Here is a 15,897-nt window from a genome sequence, read left to right as displayed (position 1 = left end):
GGTAATTGGTGTGCGCCAGTTATATTAAGCTTTGAACATATTTTAATTGACAGATAACAGTAGTTAAGGTTGAGAAAAGCGAGATAAAAAGTTATAGAGATAATATTTCATCGTTTTTTTAAAGATTACAAGTTATAGGTTTTCATGTTTCTTATTTTTATGGTTTAACCCTAGTTTTGAGCTTTTTCTTCTAATATCTAAATATTTAAAACCTAAACTCTGAAACACTTTTGAAAGTAAGAAATCCCTCGCAGACTATATAATGTAAAAAAAAAGATTCTTGCTTTCGTACCAGATGATATTTATACTGTTTATATAAACAGATGTAAAATATAAAATTGTTTCTTCAAAAATTTACAGAAATTTATTATTATTTTAAATGTTTAATACCTGTTTTATAAACAGTCTAAATATCGTTATCATTATTTAAAAACCTAATTGTTTTTTTCAGGTTGTTATAACACATAACTTTTTTAATTTTATACAAACTTCATAAAATGGGTTTTAAGGACAACTTTATTGTCCACATTTTCCTCGCTTATATTTACCTGTCTAGTGGATTGGTGGTCAACTTGTTCCAATGCCTTTCTATTCCACTTTGGTACGTCGGATTTAAGGACCTTTATCGAAAAATTATCCGCAACCTTAACTACCTCAACTGGTGCTGTAAGTATTTTTTAATTCTTGCCAAGTTGCCAAAAAATTACCTGTAATGGGAAATATATATTTTATATGGCAATACTACTGTCACTTTTCCTCTCTGCTGGAATAGGTTGGTAAGTGCTATAGACATATTGTATTTGAGTATTGGTTGTTTTAAGCAAAATGTAGAATTTTTTATTCACAATAGTCACATTATCTCGCTTAGTTTGTTTAAGAAATGCATAAAAATCATTGTATGTTTGTTTGATTGATTTTAGCTAAGGTTGGTTTACTGTAAAATTAATTATGTTAGAATTTCACCGATGAAATGCAGAAATTGGACGTGTGTTTGATTTTATTGCTTTCACTGTACTTTGAATGAAACAATAAAAATAGTTTATAGATAAACTTGTTGTAAATTTTATAAATTTCTGTATCTAATGTCATATGTTTATATGGCCCTAGTAAGTCAAAATAATATTGTAAACCCACCATGATTTATTGTTTACCTGCATTGCTTTGATTGCTTACTGTACTTTGACCTTATTGACCTTCGTCCCTTGCTTAAGTGGGTTGTTTAGAGTTGAAACTTGACCTTTAACCTTATACTCCTTCAGTGAAACAGAAAACCTTAAAAATAAATTTTCTGCTGCCAAACATGTTAAATAAAGCCAGATATCTGAGAAAAATCCAGTCTGGCAAGTCTGTTCTTATTGAAACCACCTTTTTCACAAGCTCGCTTTGGGTCAAACTGCTAACACTGTCCTGACCTTTACTCTACAGTGATCCCTGGTGTCGCTCAGTGGTGGAGTGGTATGAGGGTTTTCATCTACGCACGACCTCACGAGTTCCAACATTTGGGAAATGAAAACACGATCGCCATCTTGAACCATAAGGGACAATTAGACTGGATTGTTAGTTGGGTTGTGTCGGAATACTGCAACATTCTCGGAGTAAGTTTACAAATTATAACCGATTTTTTGTTTGTTTAAACAAATAATTTGGGCTTGATGGGCCAAAATATTTTTTTAAAATAATTGTAAATTTACCTAATAAAAGTCAGATATCAGAATTAAAAAAATAATAAATAAATTTAATGTTTTATTTTCCGAAACAAATTATTTAGGTAAAGTAAACTAATTTAATGTTTTTAATACGCTTATAAACTAACTCAATAAAATTGTCAGATTTTATAAAATACAAAAAATTAAATGCTGAGGCTGGCAGTGATCATGTTTTATCTTTTTTTACATTAAAAATGCAAAAGAAAGAAAAGTTAAAGTGGTTCGGGTTTATTGGCCTAAACTTTATTGCTAACATAAAAAGCGTAGATTAAATTATATAAGTTTTAAATTCTTAGTAGTTACCACACATAAAAAAATAATTAACAAAATATGTAGTTATTCCATATTAAACCACCATATATTTTTATGTTTAGAATGCCAAATGCATTGTGAAATCAGCACTTCGTTATATTCCAATTCTTGGCTGGGCATTTTGGATGGCTGAGTACATATTTCTCAAGCGTAGGATTGAAAAGGATAGAAAAACTCTGGCTAAAGGATTCAAAGCCCTCCAGACCTTTAAAGAAAACTTCTGGGTAAATTCTAAACCTATTATAAGTCATATATGTGCCCTCCCAAGCACTGAATATTAAGTACGTTTATTTAAATGTAGGTATTGTTGTCTAGTGTTATTTTTTTCATAGATTGTCTTTTAACAATGACTTGTCAGTCTTAGTGTTTTTTCAGACAACCAATTTCTATATTAACTTAAGTGTGTGTAGGGTTCACTTATAGCGAAGGTAATGTAAACAAACTGCTTTCTCAACAAAAATCAAACTTCTATTATTTGCCGTGATTCAGCATTTTTTAGTTCATGTGTACCTTCTTAAGGTTAAATGTGTACCTTTTATAGGATAATAAATCATGTTAACCTTGTTGCCTAGTAGAAACAAATTCATTGCTTTCTACATTTAATTTAGGTATTTATTTTTGGCCGATATGAATGAATATTTACATAGTAATTTACTGATCAAGGCTTTAAAGCCACATCCTTCTATTTAACATTAAAATATTAACTTATAATAAGAATTAATTACTATTCAGCATTTAATTTCCTGGAGAAACTTACAAGCGCTACCTTGTGCTTAAGATGTGTTTTGGTGCGATATAATTGAAACTGTTGCAACCAAGCTTTAGCTTTAGATGGAGAAACTGCATTTATCCCAACGCAATTATTTATGTTAGTGATTTGTAACATTTAAAAAATTTGTTTCAAGACCCACGGCCGATGTGTTATTTTATAAATATTGTTAAACTGTCTCTTTTATATTTGGAATGTAAGAAGGTGAAACATGTACAATTTTTTTCTCCCCAAATTTTACCACATTTTGGAACACAAAACAGTTATTATTTTTTTGCTGTGTTCTTCATTAAGCAAAACACTAATGCTTTCTCCCAACTTTTTGCACTAATAACATGTGCTTTTTAAGATCCTGATATTCTGCGAGGGCACACGTTACACCCCCGAACGTCACAGACAGAGTAACGAGTATGCCGCCAAGAACAACCTTAAACCTCTTAAGCATCTCCTTCAACCAAAGACCAAGGGTTTTGTGCTCACAACACAAGGAATGAGGGAAAGTAGTAAGTACAAGAACAACTCAATCGATTGCTGTTTTACTGTAAAAGAAGAGGTTGAAATAGACAATATAATAATATTGGCAAGAATTCCAACTAGGGATGTTCAAAGTAGAATATCGAATCCTTGGATTCGAATCCAGATGGTATTCGAATCCAATTCTGCCGTTTATTTCGGGTAATTGGAACCGATATAATTTAATGTTTTACCGCGGATTGTTGCGCCTAATTGCACAAACGCGTGTGGTAAGTTGGTCTGTCGCTGCGGCGACCAATTTATAGTGCTTGCTTTAAATGTAACCTGGTAGTGCAGTGTCAGCGTTTTTTCGGGCGACCAATTACCGCGTCTCGCGATAACGTTCGTTCGTAGTGTCAATCAAGCATTATTGGGCGAGCGACTAACGTGTAATGCCAGGTGCGTATTTCGCAATTTCTCTAAATGCGTTAAGTTGCAAAAGTAACATTACGTTGTAAAACGTGCTGGCCGTCCACAAAATGCGCTATAGGGTTAGTTAAGGTCAACATTAGGCTAATATTCAGCTAGGTTATGCAGTTATGCACAGTGTAATTGTCAAGAATTCGTTAAGTCAATAGTAACTTTGTATTCTTTGCAGTACATTATTTGACTGCATAACAGATCATGTTAGTCAAAAAAGAAGTACTAAGACCCAACACTGCTTTAAAAAACAGTACTGAATTGCTAAAGAGTTCTGTGTGCAGTGTTGCATTGTACTCACTATTGGCAAAAAAATAAGTTTTGGCAACAACCTGGACAGTTGACATAATACAGTTTACACAACTGCTTCAAATGACAGTTGTTAAGAATGTTAAACATATGGGAGATTTTTTTTATTATAATGTACACATGTTAGAAAATTGTTTTGGCGATTTATTGCTGTGATTGTGGGCCCTGTAGGGTAGATTAAGATTAATCCCTTCCCCAAACAAAATCGATGTTAAATAATTTAATAAAAATATACTAGGATTCGCTATTCTGGATTCGTTATTCTAGATTCGAAACCTATTATTCTAGAATACCTTGGGATTCTACTTTGAACATCCCTAATTCCAACCCTGCCGGTGTCAGTAAATTTAAACTGATCTATTTGCTGATTAGTACATAGCATTTCCTTAAAAACAAACAACTTAATCGCTGGCTTTGTTAAACTGTGAACGCAGTGGTTTGGGATAGATAGACAATGTTGACAAAAATTCCATGCTTTTCAGTATCAGTAAACTTAAACTGATATATATTTGCTGATTGTAAAGCTGAATTGATTGCCGTGTCCCACTGCACCTCGCAAGTATGGTTAAAACTTGCAGTTTTATTTTATGAAAAAAAATTAAATTGAAGTTTAGATCTCCCCAACAGGCCCTCACCGTCTCTGGTTTTGGTTTAGTTATCAGTCTCACATAAAAAATGAAAAATTTTATGTGCACTACCTAAACCTTTATCAAAATTTTTTTTTTTATTCGAGACTAGAAAGGCAATAATAAAGTCACGTGGATTTAAGGGATCTTATCCCTCTTTGTGAATTCTGTTATTTTTTCGGCAAACTTTCCAAGAAAAAAAAAATAGTTGGTTAAATTTGAGCTCTGTAACTAAATTTTTCCAGTGTTGTCAATTTTCTTAGTCATTTACCACTTAAAGTAGTATGGTTCGAATTGTTTGGTGTTAAAACGTTGGTTCATATTGAAACTTATTGACCTAAGGGCCTGTAATGTTTGACATCTGATTTAGTTGATAGTTGTGCAACATTCATTGTATTTTAGCAAAAACATCAGGATATACATTGTTTTCATAAAACTAACCCATCGTTTTAAATATCGATTAATTTGCATAAAGCGTATTATTGCTGTATAGCTACCACGTACGCAGCGTTTTTTAAATATAAACAATACAGTGATGTCATAAAACTAAAAGGCTTATTGACACTTAAAACGTCCAATACAAGAAAGACACTTTACGTGGCATTTAAATCAAACCACGCACCTCTGGCAGCTGTGTCATTGAAATGACCTTCACACCACACTTTAACCTCGTGCCAAACCAATTGTCAAGGCCGGCCTAATTAACAACCATCGTGTTTCTTAAGGTCCTTGTATAAACACTTGGGGTTGATTTGGCCAAAGGGCTTCGTTAGTTGAGGTCGCTTGGTCCTGTATTGAACACATTATGTCCCATGTGCGGATGGTTGTAAGATCGATGTAATGTTTTAAAATCTGTTTAATGCACAACTGAGCCAGATTATTTAAAAGATTAGATTTGCTTCGTATATGTAAACCGCTGTTTTGTGTACAATATAGAAAATAATATGTTGAACCATTCCTTAAATTTCGACTAACACAACACACAAAAATGTACTAATATTACCAATAATAGCCTTCCGAAAAATTTGTTTTAAACAATATTGGTTGGATTAAATCGTTAAACGTCGTTTTAATAACTCGTTCCAGACGATTTGTAAAGCCCATCGATTTTTAAATGACTGTTACGTTTCAGTTTAGTTAAATCGATGAGAGTAATTTGAAAACAAATGAACATACGTTTGGAGACCCTCGAGGTTTCAAGGCAGTTATTGTCAAACTGTGTGCAGTAAAACTTTTAGTTATTTAAAAAAAAATTCGCGCTAAACTGCATTACGTTTCTAGATGTCTTGATCAATTTGTTTTATCCCTTTGTAAATGGCCGACTTGGCCGTATTTTTCCTTAATAGGGTATCATGTGTTACTATATAAAGACAAATTGTTTGAATTCTTCACAAGCTTTTCGAGAATTCAATACATTTTACCTTTATGCAGTGCCACCTGATTATCTTGTTTTATCCCAAGGGCGTCTTGCGTATCATCGCACAATTGTAAACTAACGTATTTAAAGGAGTTTTTTTTGCTTTGCGTATCATCTTCTTTATGACGTCACGCTTGGATGTAACACTGTGACGTCACGTTTCGTCGTAAAGTTGTGACGTCACGTTATGACGTAACTTTGTGACGTCTTACCTGAAAATATTTTCATGTCCATCAAACAAATGTCCTAGACCCGCACCTGACTACATTACCCGTTAAAATACTGATGACATTGTGGGATGTACAATTGTCCTGTCGTTTAATAAGGACGATTTTCAAAGCAAAAACATCAGAGTAAATCGACAACATCTTAATAAAAAAGTTTCCGTACACAAATGCACATCGAAATTTCTTTACCAAGACGACATCTATTTTACTCGACCTATTTCTCTTTGAGATTCATTACCAAGCTACATTACACATCTGTGCAACCATTACAAGTCATGACACTATCCTTGTAGAAAAATAAAAGTGTGCGTGTAGAAAGCGTGCTACAAGTTTTTCTTGCACAAGCTGATATTGCTAATGAACTGCTGCTTCTATCGGTTAACAAAAACAATGTTATCACTCAAAGCCTTTTCAAAACCCTTTTTTTTTTTCATGTTAAGAAAGTAAAACTATATTGCAGGTTTGTGTATAGTGTTAAACACCCATTTACTTTTTCATTTTAAGGAAGTAATGTTGTTTTGTTTGTGAACTCAATCAAGGTAAAATCCCGTTTTACTCGATGCAAACAAAACTCATCCTCTGTACACATTCAAATACTCCGGGCTTATTTAAACCCCCACAAGCTCTTTATATCCGCAGAGGTGATGGGTGGCTTCATACTAATGTACATGCTAGTCATGCTTCGTTTAACTCCACACGACGTGTTGGGTTTTTGAAAGTAACGTTAAAAGCATTATCAAGTATATTATTATCCGTATAAAGAAGAAAAAGGGTTTGCAAATCCTATGACAAACATACACAAGTGTATGCAAGAGTTAATAAAATGTATCATTCGAATTAAGGAACTGACGATGCCAGTATAGGCAAAATATATTCCTTAAAAATGTCTGATCCTGATTTTACTCAGGGATTTAAACCTGAGTTTTATTGCTAATATACGCGTCAGCGGAACAGTGATCGACGAGCAGAAACCTGCTGCCAATGGTTTTGGATTCAATAAAGATACGCCCTTTTATATACATGGGTATAACAATTTACAAAGTTTGCATATAGATACTAATGACATTATCGCAATACCAGTGTTAGTTTAAAACTGGTCACCGTCCCAAATATAAACAAGTGTACAACGGCTTAGTACCAAAATACACACATAGGATGAAAATACACATGCGATAGGCAGTCGTTTAAATAATGGATGGTTTTTATATTAACTCATCCCAGAACTATAGACGCCGTCAATTTTCGATTAAATCGTGATGATCTTAGCTTCCAGTAATTGCTTGTTATTTTATGGCGATGAATAATGCATTAGTGGGTGGAATTAAGGCGGAAGTAGTCGATAAGAAGCTTGTGTGTTGTAAGTCCTTTATAAAATATACACTACCAGTGGTAAATATGCACCTATTTGTATTGAATTGTATTTATTTCTTTGTTAATTGTTTTCCCGTTAAAAGTTTTTTTTGTATCACGGTTGGTTGCCAGGAAGTGTTTCAATCTTTAAATATATTTGAATATCTTTGAAGTGATCTGCGTATTAAAAAGTGTGAAATTTGAATGTCCTATTCCTCTCAAAAATGTCTTTAAATAGTCGTTGAATTTATTTTACATCCAACTAAAGTTATGAGTTTAGAAAGTGCTATTGTTACACAATTTTTACCAATTTGTTAATTTGTTGACCATAGCATTTATATTGTTTTTTTTTAAATTCGGTGAAAAGTGTTTAAATGTCTGTAAATTCTTAGCAAAAAAGGCACTTGATTAAAAAAAGGTTTAGAAGCACTTCTGTAACTCCAATCAAGCGAACTCGCGAGCATTTAAATGTGCGACGATCGGGCTACTACTGAACCGCTCAAGTTTCTGCCGATCAATACTTGGACGTCCCTAACAGTTGATGGTGAATTAGGTGCCAGTAAAGCCGATTTCAACAAACATATGTTGCAACCTGGCATTAAATCCTTTCATTGATTTCCTGTGTTTTACGCAAACCCGCTGTTTATTCGACACTAAAAGCCTAAATACATATGGATTACCCACAAATCCCATCTAAATTAATAAAACTTAGAATAGGTGTTTTGTTCAAAAGTGGAAAATATTGCTTGTCTTGTTGTATTTAAATTGGTTGCTGACACAGGTTTTTTTTTAAAGCCTATAAAATTGCCAGTCAGGCCATCCCTTGCTTATCCATGCATATTCATTCACCTATACCCAAACCCCAATTAATGCATAACCATTTTATAGGTATAACCATTTGCTATTTAGCAGGAAGTATTTGTTTAAATAATCCCAAGATACACTCCAACAAAAAACAATAGAGTTGCCTAAAATTGATTTTTTGTTTGGTTAAAAGACCAAGTTAAGTGCATTTAATCCTAACCCCACTTAATCCTACATTCGATTGGTTGCACGATCGCTACCTTAACTGATTTAACCAGCTAAGTTTTCATTATATAAGCTGTTTATCGACTAACCACGTATTAGACATTGCATATCCCCATGCACCTTCATTAACACCCAGAGTCAACTAGTTGTACGACCCGAGCTACAAATGCACATTGGCTAGCTACAAATGCATCCTTATGACATGTCGTTTTTCAAGTGGGGCCTGACATTTCTTTAAAAAAAAGTGAGGCCTGGTTTAAATAAATTTTAGAATTACAGCATTAGCCCCGAAGATCAGCGATCTGTACGGATTTAACCAACTAAGTTTTATTATTTAAGCTGTTTTCCCAGTAACTACGTATTGCATAATGCATATACCAATGAACCTTCATTAACCCCTAACACCACTTTCCCCTACAGTCGATTGGTTGTACGACGCTACGGTTTGCTTCCAAGGAGACAGCGACCCAACCTTGCTCGACATGATCAACGGCAAACCTTGCAAGGCGGACTTCATCGTTAGAAGGAGGCCTGTCGAGGAAATACCTCACGATGAAGCGGAATGCTCAGAGTACCTCAGGCAACTTTATCAAGAGAAGGTAAGTGTACGATAATATCGGATCGTAACCGTTTCCCGATGCCGAAATGTACATGTTCGATGCTGTAATCATAGTGTTTTGTTTCTCAAACTGTGCGTCGTTGTAATTACCAGAGTAGCCACTTAGTGGTTTTGTTTCATATCGAACTGTTGTATATGGAATACGATGCTTACACAAATTGTAATCCCTTGGCATTTCCATTAGAACTTATTATAATATCCACCTGTAATCTCAGTTTATTAAAAAAAATATTTATTAATATATGTTTTAAGTAAAAAAAAAATGGCGTGGTTGCTTAGCTTAACTACATCACGAGCTCTTATTGTCGCTGCCTCAATCATATCCATCAACCATCTATGCGTCACTTACTTTCTCCGTGTCCTTCGAATTAAAAGTCTTTATGATTCCAAGTGCGTCCTTTCTTGTCAAGCTCCCAGTTTGGTGTTTTCTTACATTTTGTGACCTGAATACAATGTATTATCCGCAAAGTGTTGTTATTCACAGGACGAGTTTTGTGGATACTTTAAGAAGCACGACACTTTCCCGATCAACGGCGCGGACCCAAGACTAAACGACTACGTGAGAAAAGAAATTCCCAGGAATAAAATGTAAGTTGATTTCTAACTTGAGTTCCCGAGGTTGTGAGTTCAAATCTCACCGCTAGTTTTTTTTCAATATACCCTTCTTGCACCAAACGAGCAAATAAAAAATGTCCACGATAGGCCGGTTATTAATAAAACTGGAGTTAAACCAGCTAATTTTCGTTTAACGTAACAAGCAGAGGTGAACTTTTTCACCCAGAATTGAAAGAAGCAATCAGGCAATTGAAAAGCAATAAAAAAATAGAAAGACTAAACAACTATTATTATTACGGATTTTGTTTCGTTTTCAGCTCAAGCTTGTTTATTCACAATTGCCATGTCTAAACAATTTAAAGAAGCAATAAACAGTTTAAACGGTTAGATTATCGCCGACAACTGTTAATATCCGCCTCTAATTTCCCCAATTTCCTATATCTACGCAGATCCTTGTTCATATTACTCTTCTGGTCTTTCACGTCACTGGTTCCCCTCTTCTATTACGCGACAATCACCATTATTTGGGGCTCGATGCTTGCGCGGTCATTGTTCTCACTTGCTGCTGTGTCAGGTGAGTTGAAACAATAACAACAAAAACTTTTGGACGTAGTAAGAATATCAAAGCCTTTACGGAAGTAGTTATCATTTTGTGAACGTTTTGAATAAATCTTTATTTTTGACATGATGTTTTTATTTAAAACGTACAAAAATGCAACTACCTCTGTGTGGGTTTTAAAATTCCTGCTACGTAAAAATAAAACCTCCAACCTTCAGGTTTTATAAAAAAGACTTGTTTAGATTTAAAGCTATTATTTGATATCGATCAGAGACCAAATGTCAAAAATAAATAAAAAATAAGTTCATTTTTTTGGCATTTATCCCAGTTAAAGCTGTTAGATTAATAAAATTGATGTGCTTTACTATAAAGTTGATACGCAAAACGTAAACTTTTTTAGAATTGATTTATTTTTGTTGAAATAAAAACTTAAAATTATTCTAAAGAAAATTGAGTGACATTATAAATTATTTTTTAACAACCTTTTAAACATTATTTTTTTATATTATAATTTCCCTCTAGTGGCGCTGGTGTTTCAAATAATGCTGAAGGCGGGAAAACCTAAGGGGGCCTGAAATCGCTGATGCCCCCTATTCTGCATACTTCGATTCATGACGTAACAATCCCTACGAACGAGAGGAATTCTTCATATAATAAGTCCGTAACCCTCCTAACCGAGCCTGAATTTGTTCCACAGCATTTTAAATTTGCCACATTTAAAGAAAGCATAATTAATACTAGGAATGTCCGATAATATCGGATCGGAGCCGATACGCATGGTTGTGCTAAATGATCAGATACCAAATGACGTCATTCATATGCTAAAACAAGCAAAAAATATAAAATTAAAACGTTTGTTTGTTTTTTTGTAGGTATGTTTATCCTTTTGTGAGGCCAACATTTTTTGTGTTAAGTGTGGTTACCTTCAATTGTTAACTTAATATTTTTACCAAATTTATCTTTCAAAATAAAAATCGCGATCGCAAATCATAACTGGAATTCCCGTAATAAATAGGAACAGGCTCGGCACCGGCACCCTAGTATCAAACGAGTCAATGCAACTTATAAATATCTAGTGGTAGTATCGGTACTCGTCCGATACTTGGGTTGTATCGGTACTCGTCCGATACTTGGGTGGTATCGGTACTCGTCCGATACTTGGGTGGTATCGGTACTCGTCCGATACTTGGGTGGTATCGGTACTCGTCCGATACTAGGGTGGTATCGGTACTCGTCCGATACTTGGGTTGTATCGGTACTCGTCCGATACTTGGGTGGTATCGGTACTCGTCCGATACTTGGGTGGTATCGGTACTCGTCCGATACTTGGGTGGTATCGGTACTCGTCCGATACTTGGGTGGTATCGGTACTCGTCCGATACTAGGGTGGTATCGGTACTCGTCCGATACTTGGGTGGTATCGGTACTCGTCCGATACTAGGGTGGTATCGGTACTCGTCCGATACTTGGGTGGTATCGGTACTCGTCCGATACTAGGGTGGTATCGGTACTCGTCCGATACTTGGGTAGTATCGGTACTCGTCCGATACTAGGGTGGTATCGGTACTCGTCCGATACTTGGGTGGTATCGGTGCCGATCCGACACCAAGTTAATATAGGAATTTTAATCTTGCGACATAATTAACGTTTTCAAATTTCAAACAGATTTTTTTGAACAAAAGAATATATTAACACAAAAGCAAACTAAGCTCAAGCAAATTGACTTAACAAACTGGAAACTAATTGTTTGCTTAAAAACATCACGTATTTACGTTTTAATTTTATCATTTTTTTTTACTTAATGACGTCATTTTGTATCGTATCGGATCGCGATATTTTTCCCACAATATATCGGAATAAAATACTAGTATCGGGTATCGCTCACCAGCATCACCCGATACTTTGTTGCGATTCCACCCGGGTACTCAGTACGACCATTCATTGCTACTCGTGTAAGCCGAGTATTACTCGCAGAGGTAATTGTGCAATTAGAGTGTCATCGTGTATTATATACCTTTGCTTGGTCCGCCATTTTATTTGCAGCTTTATTATTTGCACGCTCAATAATCCCAGTTTACCCGAAAGATTAATTCTTTAGTTCAGTTCAGTTTTTTTAACGCAGAGCCCCTGAATTTTTTTGGGGGGGTTGGGGGCGTGGAATTTTTACAAACGACGTCACAAAGAAATTAGACTTAGGAAGCCTGTTGTTTTTAGTCCAACAAATGTGAAACTGAAATTAAGTCTAAATACATTAAGGAGAATGCTCCAAAACGGTGTTTTTTAAATGAAACTTTCTGAAATTCCTTATATTTTTTAACTTAAGCGCCAAAATTTCAATTAGGCCTTCATGGACCCCTTTAATTAGTCCACGTACCCCAAAGAGGCCTATGGACCACCCCCGTTTAAGAACCCCTGTTTCTTACTTTGGTTTCCTAATTTTTCTTGGTAAACTCTAAATAAGCAATGCAATTAGTGAATATAAGCCATTTCTGAATGTTACCGCAGTACAGTAGTTTGTTGGTAAACTGTGTCAACTGTTTTGTTTGTTTTCAGTTTGTGTTGGAAACTTAAAATATACGTTTTATGTATATTAAAATGAAATATAGCTTGCTAGTCTTTAAGAATATTTAACCATTTTTAGGGTACATTTTCAGTACCGCTCTAAATACCCCCCCAACTAAATGTAACAAATATGCGTCATGAAACCCTGTTTCTCTATTACGGTGTAATCTTAAGTTTGCAAACAAATATAAGAGCTTCAAAAAAGTGGCTTATTTTTGTTAGAATTTTTTATATAAAAATGAAAATAGGTTCCATGGCTGCCAGAACTCTGGTTCGTTGCCAGAATGCAAGACAAGCGCTGTATTTTGCGAGAAACATTTACAATCCTGTCCCAGCATAAACCAACAACTACTTCATGTTAATATTCACCCAAGCATTTACAATTGCTCAACATCAACCTACTTTAACCCAAGATCCGCTTTCAATGTCTATTTGCGCTTTCTTTACTGTGTCCTTTATGTTCCACACTGTATGTACTTAGAAGCGTATGTGTGACAGGGATGTGCGATAATTTTGGATCGGTGCCGATACTCGATACCAAGTGCTTGTGTGGGTACTCGTCCGATACTAGGTCAGTATCGGTGCCGATCCGATACTACACACATTAATAAAAAGCATTTTGTCTATTTTGTGATTTCTATACTTAAATTTTTTTTTTATAAGTTGGCAAACAACTGAAGGTTACTCAATATGTTTAACTCTACCCTTGATATATTGAGCAGATGACCTTGTTTTTGAAATATTGTGTGAACTATTTAAACCAGGGGTGTCCAACTCAAACATGCCGACGTGCCAATTTTTATCTTATAACTTCTTCCCGTGACAAAGTTTGGCAACTATTTTTTTTCTAATATTAAAAGCGCTTTTATACAAAATATAAAAAACAGTATATTGTTGTAATGTCAGAAGTAATTGCTTGTGGTCGTAATTTGCTGGGATTGTTTTGTATTGTGAATAAACAATTACAATTGGCTGTATTTTGGGGGCTTGCGTTCCATTTTTTATTAGGTCGTTTCGAAATGCAAAACCCAAAAAAATCCCTAAACCCTTATCTAAAAACAAAAAACACGCTACAGTCGCGTGCCTCATGTTGGACACCCCTGCTCTAAAGCAAACGGCCCAAATAACCTGGTAAAAAACTTAAAACGTTTTTTTTTTCTTGTTTCCGCATAGTAATGACGTCATTGATATCAGATCGCGATAATTTTTGTCTAAAATATCGGGTGTCGGTGTAAACTGTGTGCGACATCCCTAATATGTGTGTGTGTGTGTGTGTGTGTGTTTGTGCGTGTGTGTATACGTTTTTCGTGTTCCACATTCGCTGTGTTTGTGCACAGATGGGCACATGCCGTGTATCTGACCATTTATGGAAATATTGACTTTTTATTTAATCTTACAATCGGGCCATGATTTTACTAGGCATCGTTTAGCATGTAATTTCGATAAAGTCGTACTTCTTACTTTACAGTATATACCGCAACCTTTGTAAAAAAAAGCTTAATAACGCAAAAATTAAAACAAAAATTAAAAAAACATTTTTTTACACAGCCCACTAATTTACCACTATACCTGTTTTGTTTTGTTTTTATGGTAAAAGGTGTAATTCTTGTTTCGACTGTTCTCCATGCATCCGCTATTTGCGAATCCTAAATTGTGAAAATTTATGTGTTTTTAATTACTTTAATATTCTAACTCGCGTGTTTATCGAATTGTGTGCGAATTATGCAAATATCTCTCTTAACTGTGTTTTGCACTGTCGCCCCTACCTTCATTAACACCAGATGCTTAATATTTTCTTTATCAGAAAAAATATATATTTTTAGCAGAAAAGGCAATAAATCTAAAGTTTGCACCAACTGTAAAATAATTTCTGTTGATTCTCTTTAACGGCCATACTTACTGGAATACAAACGTATATAAATTAAAAGACGACATGAAGACTAATAATGACGTCATAAAGCCAACCAATGACGTCACTGATCGTTTTGGTTGTTCCAGATCAGAATCAATTTCAATTCTCAAACTGTAATGATTTATGAAATAATGTTTTCTATTGAAAACCCGAACTGGTATTTTTGCGTTTCTAGTGTTTTTAAACGAAGCTTCTGAATATTTTTCTGGTGCATTTTTTTGCTGCTTTCATTTTTACGATCCTAATTTGTTGTCGTTATCTGCCGAAATCTGCTAATGAAGCTTTTACGTGATCGCCGAAACCACGTGTTTTTTTAGCAACATCTCACAGTGAAGTATTATTTTAGTGATTTATATTGCAGAGATATGTTATTCAGTCTACCTTGTGCAGAGAGTAATGTAAAGTATGTTTAAATATCAGATTAGTTGATTTTTGTTGAATGCAAAGCTGGGCAATGATGACAATTTCCTGAAAAATCAATTAAAACATAAATTCGGGTTCTGAGCCCTAGTGACAGTTTTTTTGTAGTTTTATAACTGCTAGAGGGCGGTAGCGTGCATTAATTATGCGCAAATTTTTTTTCTATCGAAGGTTGTGAATTGCAACAGCGATGTAATAAACTACAGCTAAGTAAAACAGCACGATTGAATTTATATTCAAAAAACAGTTTATTCTCTTTCCGTTGGCCATTTATAAACAATCGTCATCTTATTTTTCACTTGGAAAAACTCCCACAATTCACTTGATGGCATAAATTTGCTTTCAACTCAATCACGTCATCACATTTAAACCCCTAGGGTTTAGTCAAAGCCATGGTAAGCGTTCGGCTTCCTAGGTCGTCTAAATGTGGCTCAACCACAGAAGGATGTCTGTTCTTTCCGCAAGGATCACAAGTTAAGCCATAGGATTATTGCGAGCTATATTTACCTGCAGCTAGGGCCGATTGATCTGTTGGCGTATTTCCATTTAAATGTATCGGCGTGATGAAACCTGAACTGCATAGGTCAGTGGG

At 34.8% G+C, this 15,897-nt stretch overlaps 1 protein-coding gene across 1 annotated transcript; it reads left to right on the top strand.

Annotated features, from left to right (window-relative positions):
- The first annotated feature begins 467 nt into the window (after nucleotides 1-467).
- LOC146138960 (1-acyl-sn-glycerol-3-phosphate acyltransferase delta-like) lies at nucleotides 468-11,039 on the top strand. Its single transcript, XM_083394027.1, has 8 exons — nucleotides 468-666; nucleotides 1,426-1,595; nucleotides 2,081-2,242; nucleotides 3,137-3,290; nucleotides 9,099-9,277; nucleotides 9,782-9,885; nucleotides 10,302-10,426; nucleotides 10,934-11,039. The coding sequence occupies exons 1-8, from the start codon at nucleotides 498-500 to the stop codon at nucleotides 10,984-10,986; spliced, it is 1,116 nt and encodes a 371-aa protein (XP_083250153.1). The 5' UTR covers nucleotides 468-497; the 3' UTR covers nucleotides 10,987-11,039.
- The last annotated feature ends 4,858 nt before the right edge of the window (nucleotides 11,040-15,897 follow it).

This window comes from Ascidiella aspersa, chromosome 7 (genome assembly GCF_963924565.1).
Source record: "Ascidiella aspersa chromosome 7, kaAscAspe10.2, whole genome shotgun sequence".
In the NCBI taxonomy this organism is placed as follows: domain Eukaryota; kingdom Metazoa; phylum Chordata; class Ascidiacea; order Phlebobranchia; family Ascidiidae; genus Ascidiella; species Ascidiella aspersa.
This window is presented reverse-complemented; position numbering and strand designations above follow the sequence as displayed.

Bases quoted from the DNA above. Each gene is read 5' to 3' on its own strand.
- LOC146138960 (XM_083394027.1), top strand. From the start codon at position 498: ATGGGTTTTAAGGACAACTTTATTGTCCACATTTTCCTCGCTTATATT. The intron at 2,243-3,136 runs GTAAATTCTAAA...GTGCTTTTTAAG, and splicing joins CCTTTAAAGAAAACTTCTGG to ATCCTGATATTCTGCGAGGG. The intron at 3,291-9,098 runs GTAAGTACAAGA...TTTCCCCTACAG, and splicing joins ACAAGGAATGAGGGAAAGTA to TCGATTGGTTGTACGACGCT.